General features: G+C 52.1%; 3 protein-coding genes across 6 annotated transcripts; all 3 read left to right on the top strand.

The window, feature by feature from the left end:
• Positions 1 to 328: 328 nt before the first annotated feature.
• On the top strand, positions 329 to 2,344 carry H257_00395 (hypothetical protein). The gene has a single exon (XM_009823075.1). The coding sequence runs from the start codon at positions 376 to 378 to the stop codon at positions 2,269 to 2,271; it is 1,896 nt and encodes a 631-aa protein (XP_009821377.1). The 5' UTR covers positions 329 to 375; the 3' UTR covers positions 2,272 to 2,344.
• A 622-nt stretch (positions 2,345 to 2,966) lies between these two features.
• H257_00394 (hypothetical protein) lies at positions 2,967 to 9,850 on the top strand (the record flags this gene model as incomplete). 4 transcript variants are annotated; one of them, XM_009823072.1, is made up of 10 exons in its annotated part: positions 2,967 to 3,866; positions 3,914 to 4,135; positions 4,781 to 4,942; positions 5,032 to 5,403; positions 6,003 to 6,584; positions 7,407 to 7,616; positions 7,887 to 8,056; positions 8,367 to 9,179; positions 9,249 to 9,539; positions 9,588 to 9,850. In XM_009823072.1, 10 exons carry the CDS (start codon positions 2,967 to 2,969, stop codon positions 9,649 to 9,651), a joined length of 3,786 nt encoding a protein of 1,261 aa, XP_009821374.1. In that variant the 3' UTR covers positions 9,652 to 9,850. The 4 variants fall into 4 exon arrangements, with proteins under 4 accessions (XP_009821374.1, XP_009821373.1, XP_009821376.1 ...); XM_009823071.1 differs by having other exon boundaries at positions 9,249 to 9,850; XM_009823074.1 differs by having other exon boundaries at positions 8,367 to 9,539.
• A 122-nt stretch (positions 9,851 to 9,972) lies between these two features.
• H257_00393 (hypothetical protein) lies at positions 9,973 to 13,031 on the top strand. Its single transcript, XM_009823070.1, has 2 exons — positions 9,973 to 12,387; positions 12,454 to 13,031. The coding sequence occupies exons 1-2, from the start codon at positions 10,039 to 10,041 to the stop codon at positions 12,985 to 12,987; spliced, it is 2,883 nt and encodes a 960-aa protein (XP_009821372.1). The 5' UTR covers positions 9,973 to 10,038; the 3' UTR covers positions 12,988 to 13,031.
• Positions 13,032 to 13,154: the final 123 nt, after the last annotated feature.

The raw sequence follows: 13,154 nt of genomic DNA, 5'->3' as shown, positions 1-13,154 counted from the left end.
GATGCATGCACCAAGACATGTCCTCGGTTTGGCTCTTGGAACGTACATAGATCGCCGCTTGTACTGGTAACGTTATGTCTTTGCGTTCGCCCCGCGGCCACACGCTAATAACTACTACGTACTCCATGACAAAGAAATGCTTGTAAAAAACCACTCTGACGTCGTGGCCCTTCGACGCCGCTTAAGTTCGAATGTCGTACTTCGAAAACTTCCCTTGACACGACATACAAACTCGAGGCTGGGGATCCGTACTTAATAGAGTGAGTTACATCGACACGCATGGTGCATTTCTATTTGCTGGCGTAGCACCCTTCCAACATTTTAGAATCTCGCTGCCTCAAAGTACTACCACCACCACCACCGTGTCAGCAGCCGATGATTCTTGTGATCTGCTCGGTCGTGATCCTCAGTGAGACCATGCGCACGCTTCTTCAGGACTCCTTCGCTGTCCTGTGTCAGCAACTCGCTGACTCGCCTCTCTTCTACTCGCTGCTTCTGGTTGTTCTCTCGACCTGCTGCCTCATTCGGGCCTCGTTGCTCCACACATTCAACGCGACGGCGTTGCTTGTGGGTGGCATGGGTCTCGCGTCACTTCGCCTCAACTCGGTGGGCGAAATCGACGTGCATTCGCTATCCCTCGCCTCGGCGGTATCCATCTTTGTCGCCGTGTACGTTGTCGGGCTCGGGTGCATTTGGTCAGTCACCCAGACCCTCCACGACAACCAATGCGACGTCAAAATCGACAATCCTTCCGCAGACGTCATCATTGTCGGCGCCGGGACCGCGGGGTGCTCGATGGCTGTGGGGTTGGCAAAGCAAGGTCGCAAGGTGCTTGTGATCGAGAAATCGTTGGAATACCAGGACCGATTCGTGGGCGAGCTCATGCAACCCGGCGGTCTCGAAGCATTGCGTTCGTTGGACTTGATCGAGTGCGCGGAAACGTCTACGGACGTCAAGACCCTCGGGTACTCCATCCTCCTTCCGCACTCGGACCACATCATGCTACCGTATCCCGACCGCGCCCCCCACACGTTTCTCGAGTACATGGGATTATCTCGCGCCGACAACGGCACCGGTAAGCAGCACGGCCGCGGGTTCCACAACGGCGCGTTCGTCCAACGCCTTCGCGCGCGCATGCTGGCCGAGCCCAACGTGACCGTGGTCGAAGGCACGGTGAGCAAGCTGCTGTTGGAGCAACCGGCCAAGTCGAGTACGAGCGTGTGCACGGGCATCCAATTCCGTCGCAAAGCCCTTTCCGATGACGTCGAGATGCCGGTGGAAACGGCGTCGGCGCCGCTGGTGATCGCATCCGACGGGCTCTGGTCTGGCCTGCGCCGCGATTTGTCCACGGACGTGCCCAAGCAGATCTCGAGCTTCGTAGCCATCCTCATGACGCACCCCGCCATGGAGGCCACGGTGCCGTTCCGCAACTTTGGCCACGTCATCCTCGCCCACCCGTCGCCCATCCTCATGTACCAGATCTCCCCCACGGAAACCCGAGTGCTCGTGGACGTCCCCGGCAAGGTCCCGTCGTCGTCCAACGGCGACCTGACCAAACACCTGCTGACGCATGTGGCGCCGCAGATTCCCGACGCTTCGCGCGCGGCGTTTGTCCGCGCCGTGGAAACTGGTCCGGTGAAATCCATGCCCAACCGCGAATTCATGACCACCCAACCCGCCCACATTGGCCGCGTGGTCATGCTCGGCGATACATTCAACATGCGCCATCCCCTCACGGGAGGCGGCATGAGCGTGGCGCTGAAAGATGTTGTGTTGCTCAACAACTTGCTCAAGAACGTCGACCTGTCGAGCGGCAAGGACGTTGCCGCCGTCCGCCGCGCCTTTGAACAGGACCGCGTGCATCACTCGTCCACCGTCAACATCCTTGCCAATGCGCTGTACCATATCTTTTCCGTACCGTCCGCCGACGACGATGACAAGCATGTGCTGGCGGCGCGCGCCACCCTCCGAGAATCGTGCTACGAGTACCTCAAGATGGGCGGCGTCTTCATGGCCGGCCCCCTCGGCCTCCTCAGCGCGCTCACTCCGAAGCCCTTCGTCTTGGCCACGCACTTCTTTATGGTCGCCGGGTATGCCGCCATTCGGTGCCTCGCCCCCTTCCCGACGCCATACCGGCTGTACCATTGCTTCCAAGTGTTCCATCAAGCTTGTGTTATCATCATGCCGCTGCTCGAACGCGAAAATGTGACCATCCTCGCGTGGGCGCCGCTCCGTGCGTTGATCAACGTGATCTTTCCGTACCGCAAGTAGTAGTGTTGCTACTGGAGTTTCTCGTGCCTTATCCGAGCTGGCTTACTAAACTGTAACACGTGGATTATCACTACGTATACCTCGTAACCCTTTCTGGACCGACATACTTGAAATTGTGGAGTTTTCAAGCTTGTGTTTGCAGTATTTCCGATAATTCACAGAAATACGGTACAATCAATCAATATACATACCATTTGAGGGTATTTTGCATGGTCATTATTCAAGTGATTTAGCAAATGGGAATATTCCGATGAAATGATCCAATAATTCTATTGGAATATTCAAGTGGCGCTAGATTTTGAAAATCAGCAAATTTCACATGAGCCAACTCCGCTCCTTAGAACAACACGCACTACCAATGTCAATTGAGTTATGCACGCGGTATTTTCAAGTGGAGGAGTGGAGAATACCTTCTTTATGAGATCTATATCATGTTTGGTCGTGAAGCGATGGGATGACTTGGACTATTGCTGGCCTAAGTGGAGATGAGTTTCGGAAAGGTTGGTCTAGTGAGAATTTTGTTGACTGGAAATTTCTTTGGCTGAAGTTTCCAGTGGGTGTATTGAATTGTCTCACTGGTTCATTGGAAAATTCCCATTCGCAAAATCACTCTAATATTAGAGTGATATTGTTTATCATATTGCAGACGAAATTTGATTGGCCACAAAAACGTTATCCGGATGACTCGAGGCAGTATGCAACGCCAAGCTTGCGCCGTCACAGTGGTTCCATTACAGGCCTTATCGGCGGCGGCGGCGATGGCGGTAGAAATGGTTCCTGGGACGATGTGCTACATCCCCGACGAGACACATGCGTGGCTTCAAGCCCAAGTCATCAGTCACGATCCGTCGAAGAAGCAGGTGCAAGTCAAGGTGCTGAAGGACCCTCCCCACGTGTTGGCGGAGTCGATGCGGATGGTGGACTTTACAGACAAGAAGACCGTGCTCCTCATGAGTGGCAAAGGACAACCGAATGCATCGATTGAATCGTTGCCTGTGCAAAACGAAGCGACGAACGTCGACGACATGATCACCCTCAACTACCTTCATGAAGCCGCGATCCTGTACAACATCAAAGCGCGATTCCTTACGCAGCACCCGTACACGTACACGGGAGACATATGCATTGCCGTGAACCCATACCAATGGCTGGGTGAGCTGTACTCGGACGACCAGCATCTTGCGTACCAGCGACTGGGCCGGGACGAGCTCCCGCCCCACGTGTACGCGACGTCCGTGGCCGCGTATCGGAGCATGCTGCATGACCATCGCAACCAATCCGTGCTCGTGAGCGGCGAGTCTGGCGCCGGCAAGACGGAGACGACCAAGATCCTGATGAACCACTTGGCCTCGATCGCCGGGGGACTGCGCGACGCCACGATCGCCAAGATCATCATGGTCAACCCATTGCTGGAATCGTTTGGGAACGCCAAGACCCTCCGCAACGACAACTCGAGTCGGTTTGGCAAGTTCACGCAGCTCCAGTTTGACGCCCACGGCACTTTGGTGGGCGCTCAGTGCAAGACGTACCTGCTCGAGAAGACCCGCGTCGTGACCCACGAGCCCAGCGAGCGCAACTACCACATTTTTTACCAGGTCTGTCTGAATGTGAGACATCGTTTGACTCTTGGTCGTATGTGAAGGTGTTGGCAGTCCGATCGAGGTTCCCAGAACTACACTTGGACGAACTAGCGACCGACTACAACTACGTGGGCCCATTGCACACGTCCGCCATCGAAGGCCACTCGGACGCTGCCCATTTCGACAAGACCCAGGCAGCGTTAGATCGCATCGGAATGGACGCGGCCACGCAACGCGCGCTCTTTCGCGTGCTGGCGGGTATTTTGCACCTGGGGCAGATTCAGGTAGGCATCGCTCGGCTTTGTTATGTCCAGTGGATGATACATGTGCATTTGATTCTGCTGGAATGAGAGATACTGTACCGTACTGTTGTACCAAATAGGGATACTGGTGGATAACTATTGTCCTTTGACACAATATGTGGAATTTAGCGCTGATTTCCCCCCCAATGTTTCTATCGATCGATTTTGCTTTGTGGGATTTATTGTCCTTTCACTCAACATTTGGACGACTACTTTTGTACTGAATCGCCAAATCTATCGATCGATCGATTCGTTGTACTGAATTTTGTATGTAAAAAGTTGTCCTGTGGGGATTGTAGTCACACTAATTTCAGTCACACACTAATTTAGTATTAGTGATGGTTTCCTGCAATCTGATTGGCTCAATTATTCTGCCGTTGATGCTTGTGTACATTTAATTTGGTGGTGTCGATTTATTCATTCTAGTTGTTTGGAATACACCCAACAATGCTGCATTTTGTATGTACAGAAAAATGTCCTGTGGTGGTGCCAATAAATCACATTTGTTAAAGTCATACACTAATTAGACGTGGATAATTGTACTACCATTTGATTGATTCTTGTGTATATACATGTGGTTTCCCTCGAGTTTCGAATACTTTACAAGCATACGTGGATGTGGGTTAGTTTGCCGCCACATCGGACGAAGCGAGCCAAGTGGCTAGCCAGTGCCCCCATACCAACCACGTTTGCACCCTCTTGGGCGTGGAGAGGACGGCGCTGGAGCGGGCGTTGTGTTGCCGAACCATGCAAGCGCGTCATGACAAGTACAGCGTCCCGTTGACCAAAGTAACCACAGCACCACTCTATAGACTATTTAGACAAAAATCCTCGATTGAATATATATATATATATATATATCTACGATGGATTTGTAGGTGGAGGCGGAACAGTGTCGCGATGCGCTGGCCAAGGGCCTGTACGCGAACGTGTTTGAGTGGCTCGTGGCCCTCGTGAACGCGTCTCTGTCGCATGCGAGTCGCCAGAAGCACCACATTGGCGTGCTCGACATCTTTGGCTTTGAGCACTTTGAGCACAACTCGTTTGAGCAGTTTTGCATCAACTATGCCAACGAAAAGCTGCAGCAAAAGTTTACATTTGACGTGTTCAAGACGGTCCAAGTCGAGTACGAAGACGAGGGCATTCAGTGGAACCACGTCGCATACGCCGACAACGCCGACGTCCTCCAAGTGATCGAGTCCAAGCTCGGCCTCCTCTCGCTGCTCGATGAAGAGCTTGTGCGGCCCAAGGTACCCCATATATAAATATATTTATATATATATATATAGTTGTATGATGTATAAACTATATACATTGGGGTTATATGCAAAAATGGCGGACGTTTGAACTATATATATGTATAGTACTATATATGTGTGTATAGTACTATATATTTATATATATGTAGAGTACTATATACGTAGTCCATGCATTTAAACCATTGGGGTCGTATTCAAAAATGGTTTGGACATTTGAAAAAAAAATAAAAAATATATATATATATTGGATGAACCACTAATCGTATTCTAAAACCGTTGACGTTTGATTCGTCTCAATGTAGTAGTATATATAACGTTATATGCTACTACATTGGGACGAATCAAACGTTATATACTCCTCAAAAGGAATGCATTCCGTGGGACTATTCAACTAGTGGTGGCGATTTCACGTCTCTCTCTATATATATATAAACCTCATCTATATATATAAATATAAATATTCTATGAACCTATCTGGACCTCTTCTACATATATATATATATATATATATATATAGCCGTGGATACCACCAATTTGTATTTTGAACCGTGAAAAAAGTATTGACGACAACGGCGGTAATAAATTTCTAGGGCAACGAAGAATCGTTTGTGGCGAAAGCGGCGTTGCTGATGAAGGATGACGCAGTGATCGAGTTTCCCCGCACCAGTCGGACGCAATTTGTGCTGCGTCACTACGCCGCGCCCGTCTTGTACGAAGTGACAGGCTTCTTGGAGAAGCACAAGGACGCGATGCTGCCCGACCTGGCGACGCTCATGCGGTCGTCGTCCGCGTCGTTCGTGTCGGCATTGTTTGCCGATCCGGCCGTGCCTTCGCCCGCGACGTCGAAAAGGCGACAAAACTCTGCCCAGAATCGGGTGCAAACCGTGGGCGTGCAATTCAAAACCAACTTGTCCGAGCTCATGGGCACGATCCAGGCCACGAACGTGCAGTACATTCGGTGCATCAAACCTAACGCAGCGAAAAGCCCCACGTCGTTCGACCACGCGATGGTGATTGCGCAGCTCCGGTGCGCCGGCGTCATCGAAGCCATCCGCATCGCTCGGTCGGCGTACCCCGTCCGTCAAACGCACGTCGACTTTCTAGCCACGTACGGCATGTGCTTCCCCGACATTTTAGGCCGGACGCAGTCGTCCAAGGACCTTTGCCTTCAGGTATGTATTGTGCACGTCACCCAAAGTTGGGCTTGCGAGGCATAAATAGCATTTTGATCTCATTTAAGCTTGCTTGTACAAACTATACTATACAACGATTAGTATATATGTGGTTTTGCCCAATGCAAAACGTTTGAATTGGCAGAAATTCTGTAATTTGATTGGTGGCTTAGATGGTTTTTTAACCTATTTCGAATCGATTTGACAATACTATAGTGTCCTTGTTGCACCCCACATGTGTGACGTTGTGTGTGTTGGTGCTGCTGCTGCTTGATTGGCCATATTCATATCGATGTTGGATCGTTCGATATGTGGTGGATTGTCGTTGACGCTTGATTGGCATTGTGAATTGCCAGGTGATTTGAGAATCGATTTATAAGTAGTTGGCTCGTTGGAAGTAGTTGGCTGGTTGGAAGCTTGATCGATGTATTGTGAATTCGCTATAAAACACTAGCAAAATTCGCGTGGTTTTCTAATCAATATGGAGCAATCAAACGCTGGAACTTGGGATTGGCTGTTTATTCTTGACCTGTCTATAAGAGCCAATCAATCAGGTACGCTTAAAGTTGGATTAGGATGATTATATATAGAGTTGACTTGTATATTACTACTAGTAGTAATTAATAATACAATTTTAAAGTCACCACACGAAGAACTCCATGTTGAGGATATGTTGCAATCTGATTGGCTCAATATTCTTCTGCCGATATATATTCTTCGTTGGTCGTTGTGTCAATATATATTATTTTGTACGTCACTCTAGAATATACACGACAACAACATTGCCTGCTTTCGTCGTTTATATATTTCATGTATTTGTAGATTTTGGCGCAAGTGCCGTCATGGACTGCGCCAGTGCATTTCCAAGTGGGTCGAAGTAAGATTTACTTTCACGCTCGAGTGGTTGAGGATTTGGAACACCGCAAGCGGCAGTATTTGTACGCCAAGGTCGTGCTCATGCAGCGGATCCTCAGAGGATGCACCAAGCGGCGTCAGTACCGCCGCAAGTTGGACGCGATCGTCAAGATACAGGTATGATCAAACTAGTATTCCATGTGTTTATATATATTTTTACCTCTTTTAAGGCTGATTTTGTTTTGAAACACAACTCCTTTTATTCTAATCGTGTCCAGCTTATTGTGTTTCGTTGTATTGAACATGTTCCGATGTAAATGAGTCTAATCTTACTCTAGTATTGGTTCAATAATTCATGTACTATATATCGACGAGGTTGTATCGGTCAAAAATATAGATATTTCGGGGTTGAAACGATTAAATATTGTAAATATCGATATTGTGTAGTCGGTGGTGCGCTGCGTGCTAGCATATACTCGATACAACACACTCGTTCGTGGCACCGTGGCGTTGCAAAGCCAATGGAGAGGCATCAAAGCCAGGCAGCTGTACTTTGTGCTCCAGCGCCAGCACAAAGCCCACCTCGTGTTTGCATTTGTTCTGGGCGCGCATCAACGGTATGTCCCCCAAGATATATATATATATATTGAATAAAGTGCGACAAGATATATATATCTTTATTCAGTGTGGCTATTGTTTCGGTCGTGGGAGGACGTATATACGGAATTTATTACTAGTAAACCCATTGTTTTCGTCCACGGGCCTATGATTAATATTATATATTCCCATGTACTATGATTAATTATATAGTATTCACATGTACATGAACAACATTGTTTTCATGTATTTTTACAAATATTTTAATTTTTCAACCAATGCCCCATCGTGTACAGCATTTGTGTCGTCGTCGCTAACAAGTTCGATTAGACGCCGCTTTCTCCAGCTCAAGGCGAGCGCCGTGACGATCCAATCGGTCGTCCGCATGCGTCTCCACCGCGCGCGCTTTGTCCAGCGCATGGCCGACGTCAAGAGCCAGCAGTCGATGCATCAGCAGTTGCGCACGTTGCAGGAGCGTCTTCAAGTGGAGCAGAACAAGAAGCAGCACCATCATCGGCATCGGCGCCACGACCCGAGCTCGGCCGACCAGTTGGACGAACACGACGACGGACAACAGCGGCGCAAGTCGTCGGCGCAGCTCGTCATGGCCGACGCGGGCGGGATGATCGATCGCATCGAGAAGGAAAACGTGCGGCTTCGACGCGAAGTGGAAGAGCTCAAGGCGGCGCTGGCCACGTGGAAGGACGACGCGGACAAGCTCAAGCAGGACAAGGAGATTGCCACCGCCGCACATCACGTCAAGCTGCGCCAAGCGGAGGAGCTCGCGAGGGACAAGGACAAGACGATCGCGCAGTTGCACAAGGAGCTAGACCGCGTGCGGGGCCATCCGCATGGGGGGGGGACACCGCCGTCGTTGCTCCAGTATTCATCCAGCCGGTCGCGACGTACGGTGATGGGGTCTAGAAGGGACCGCCGGGGTCTCGAGCGGTCGGAAGACTCGCCCGAAGAAGTCGCCGCGATTCACAATGGCGCGGTGGATGTGGCGGCGGCCGTCCAAAAGGCCATCGAGACCAACGCGTTCTTGATCATGTCGGCGCAACAGCTGGGCGCGTCCTTGGATGTGGACGCCACCGCAACGAGGATGGCGCTGTCCAACGGTCTTGTGACTGCCAACAGTTTACGGTATACTAAACAACAACCTCTACTCAAAGTTGCATGGTCCAAGGATTGATGGTTGACAAGGGACTGTAGCGCGTCTCCGTCAGTGTCGAGCTTGAAGGATCGCGTGGCGCAAATGAAGAACAAGTACGCCCAGCGCCAGTCTGAGCAGGTTCATCGTGCGTCGGAAGACTCGCTCCGCCAGTCCGTGTCGGATTCGTTGTACAGAGGGTCCATGGCGGTGCCGCCCATGCCGCCTGGATGGGAAATGCGCATGTCCCGCTCCAAAGGCCGGCCGTACTTTTGCCACGAAGGACAACGATTGACGTTATGGGACCCCCCCACGGAAGAGAACATTGAAAAAGCCATCGCAAAGCGCGACAGGTATGGAGTACATCGTCATCCACGCGACTCAAACGTGTGTCGCTATAGTTCGGTGCGGAAAAGCGTCCTGCATACCCCCGTGAGTGCGCGATCGTCGTCGCGCGGCTTGTAGAGGGGCCACGAAGATGAAGTCCCAGGTGTTCGTTTGTGTTGGACACATGAGTTGAAAAAACGAAGGATCCGTGCTGACCAATCAAATGCTGGAATCAGACGCTAATTGTTGTGATTGGCTACTTGAATTTGTAACATTTTTTTGACACATTCAGCCCACCCCCTACTCCATTTAAAAAGAATCAGGAATAAGCTTTGTCGATATATTTGTATACTAAAGTTATGAGAATATATAAGCACACGCCAATTTACATGGGTCCCCCCATATAATTTGGCCATATATCGGCGCTACACATGCTGAACACAACATTCAGCTGTTGCACTTTGCCTCCAGTTGCATCAAATAAGGAAGGCGGCCACTTGCGCAGACACGAATCGTCCACACGCTATGAGCAACACCAACGTCGACTTTGAAGCGCGTCTTAGAGCCCTGAGGGAGCAGAACAACGGCAATCTTCCTCCACCCTCGACAGCAACGCCACCACCGCCACCTGCGCCGCCGACGGCTGCACCGCCTCCGCAGCGGCAGTTGGCGCCGATGGAGTCGTTTGAATTTGGCGGAGCATACGTTGACGGAAGCCCCATTGGATCTGACATTGAAGCTTCCTTCAACCAAGTGCCTTTGTGGAGAGACACGAAAAACTCGGCCAACAGCTACCTCTCCGACGAACCGGCGGTGCCGCCCCCCGCCGCGCTGCTCAACATGGCCAAGAACGTCCAGGAACGCCAGCAAAGTTTCCGTCAAGCGAGCTTGTTACGCATGGGCTCGACCGCGATCCCGCATCTCCCCAACACGGTGGAAGAGTTCCTCGACGGCGGCGTGTCGTACGAAGGCGCGTTTCGTCTCGTGCAGCTCGCCGTCCAGATGGAAGCCGACGGCAACCCCGCCGCCGCGATCCAGTTGTACGTGGACGCAGGTCGCATGTTGGTCGAAGTCGGGAAGCGCGAAGTGGACCCGTTGCTTCAAAAGGGTATCCGTCAGAAGTCACACGAGATGCTGCAGCGCGCGGAAGAACTGGACAAGTGGATGAACGACGTGGCCGAAGAAGCCCGGCGCGCGGCGCTGCCTCCAGCGCTCAAGATTGCGCGGACCAACGTGCCCCTGGTGGAGCAGTCGTGGAAGGGTCGGCTGCCGCCACACCACGACGCGGACGAGTTCAAGAGCATGCGATACACGGCCGTGGCGACCAAAGATCCGATCCAATTCTCCAACGACAAGTACATCCTTCGAGTGCATCAGCTGCAGCGTCAGATCAAGGTGTTCATCACAGTAACCATGTACAACGAAGAAGGCAGCGAGCTCAAGGCGACTCTGACGGGGCTGGCGCAAGGCATCCGGTACATGTGCAAAGAGTACGGCGCCGACTACTGGCAGCATGTAGCGATCGCCGTCGTGTCGGACGGCCGGACCAAGGCGAGCCCCACATGTCTGGAGTTCCTGACCCAGCTAGGAAGCTTTGACGAGGAGATCATGACGGTGACATCACTTGGCGTGGACACACAAATGCACTTGTTCGAGTCCACGGTCCAACTGGTCGAGAACCAGAACTTTGAAAACTTTTACCCGCCGATGCAGCTCTTGTACGCGCTCAAAGAACACAATGGCGGCAAGCTCAACTCGCACCTGTGGTTCTTCAATGCGTTCGCCGAACAACTTAACCCGACGTACACGGTACTCGTGGACGTCGGCACGATTCCCGCCGAGTCGTCCGTGTTCCGGCTCATCCGTAGCATGGAGCGCAACTACCAGATCGGCGGCGTCGCGGGCGAAATCGCCGTCGACAAGCCCAACTACTTCAACCCCGTGGTTGCCGCACAGCACTTTGAGTACAAAATCTCAAACATCATGGACAAGTCACTCGAGTCTGTGTTTGGGTTCATCTCGGTCCTACCAGGTGCATTTTCCGCCTACCGCTTTGAAGCAATCCGAGCGGTCAAAGGGGTGGGGCCTCTGCCCGAGTACTTTAAGAGCTTGACGTCAACAACCAAAGAGCTCGGGCCGTTCCAGGGCAACATGTACCTTGCGGAAGACCGCATCTTGTGCTTTGAACTACTTGCGAGAGAGGGACGGCAGTGGACGATGCACTACGTCAAGGACGCGATCGCCCGCACCGACGTGCCCGAGACGTTGGTGGACCTGATCAAGCAGCGGCGGCGGTGGCTGAACGGATCGTTCTTTGCCGGATTGTTTGCCATCGGGCACTTTGGCCGCGTGTGGCGGCTGAGCGCCCACTCGCCGTCAAGAAAGCTCGTGTTTACGCTCCAGTTTTTATACCTCGCGGTTCAGAACTTTCTGTCGTGGTTCCTGCTCTCCAACCTGTACCTGACATTCTACTTTGTGCTCACGCTGGCCTTGCACAGCCCCACGAACGCCACGCCCAACGCCATCCTCGAAGTGATCCTCACCGTGTACTTGGCCATCGTCGGCGGCCTGCTTGTGTTTGCCCTGGGCAACAAACCCGAGCCCAAGACCGCCAGCTTTTACCTGTTTAGCTGCTTGTATTTGGGCATTGTCATGATGGTTGTGACGGGTCTATCATTCTACGGCCTCGTGGCCAAAGGTGTGACGGCGGTGGACCCGCGCCAAAACTTGACTGACTGCCCCGTGTCCAAGTTGGAGCTCACGGGGGGCGTCGTGAGTTCCCTTGGTCTTGTGTTTATGTCGGCGTTTCTGCATGGCGAGTTTTCCATCTTGCTCAGCTTTGTCCAGTACTTTTTCATGCTGCCCACGTTTGTCGTACGTTGCGCTTCCACACTATTTTGGCTCGATATTGATGGTCACGGTACATATCTCTGGTTGTAGAACATTTTGGGCATTTACGCGTACAGTAACTTGCACGACTTGAGCTGGGGGACCAAGGGACTCGAGTCTGGGGGTGGCCACGGACCTGCCAAGCAGGCGGGGGGCAACGTCAAGGACGTCGTGGCCCAGCAAAAGAAGCTAGAGGCGGCGCGCCAAGTCGCCGCCAAGGAGAAGGAGGACGTGGACAACAGCTTCCGCGCGTTTCGGTCGACGCTACTGCTGTCGTGGCTCACCACGAACGCCCTGTGGATGTACATCATCATGACGTGCGTGGCGACTTCGTGTTACCTCAAGTACCTCAGCTACATCGTCGCGTGCTTCAACATCATCCGCTTTGTCGGCGCCACCACCTTCCTGGCGCTGCGCATCTGCCGCCGGTTTGGTATTGGCGGGTGCGTCAAGGGCGTTTCCAAGGACACTTACGACCGCCAGCTCCCCCCCGAGTGGCAAGCGCACCGCACCGGCCAAGCCGCCCGGTTCCGCCCCCAAGAGACCCTGCAGCCGTCCCCCCGAGGACCATACAATGCCGTCTAGTGTAATGTGATTAACGTTACTATTGCATACATGTACACTTGGACGATTTCATTTGGATATGGGCATCCATCATCGTAGGGTGTGGTCTAAGGACAGCAGACTACTGTACTGGTGATAATGATGGAGACTGTATCACACATTGCAAGCTACTAACTAGTCTTAACACT

The sequence above is a fragment of the Aphanomyces astaci genome (genome assembly GCF_000520075.1).
Source record: "Aphanomyces astaci strain APO3 unplaced genomic scaffold supercont1.1, whole genome shotgun sequence".
Classification (NCBI taxonomy): domain Eukaryota; phylum Oomycota; class Saprolegniomycetes; order Saprolegniales; family Verrucalvaceae; genus Aphanomyces; species Aphanomyces astaci.
The sequence above is the reverse complement of the archived record's forward strand: the minus strand, read 5'-3'. Positions and strand labels throughout refer to the sequence as shown.

Coding starts and splice junctions, on each gene's coding strand:
- H257_00395 (XM_009823075.1), top strand. CDS start 376: ATGATTCTTGTGATCTGCTCGGTCGTGATCCTCAGTGAGACCATGCGC.
- H257_00393 (XM_009823070.1), top strand. CDS start 10,039: ATGAGCAACACCAACGTCGACTTTGAAGCGCGTCTTAGAGCCCTGAGG. Junction 12,388..12,453: donor TCATGCTGCCCACGTTTGTC/GTACGTTGCGCT, acceptor CTCTGGTTGTAG/AACATTTTGGGCATTTACGC.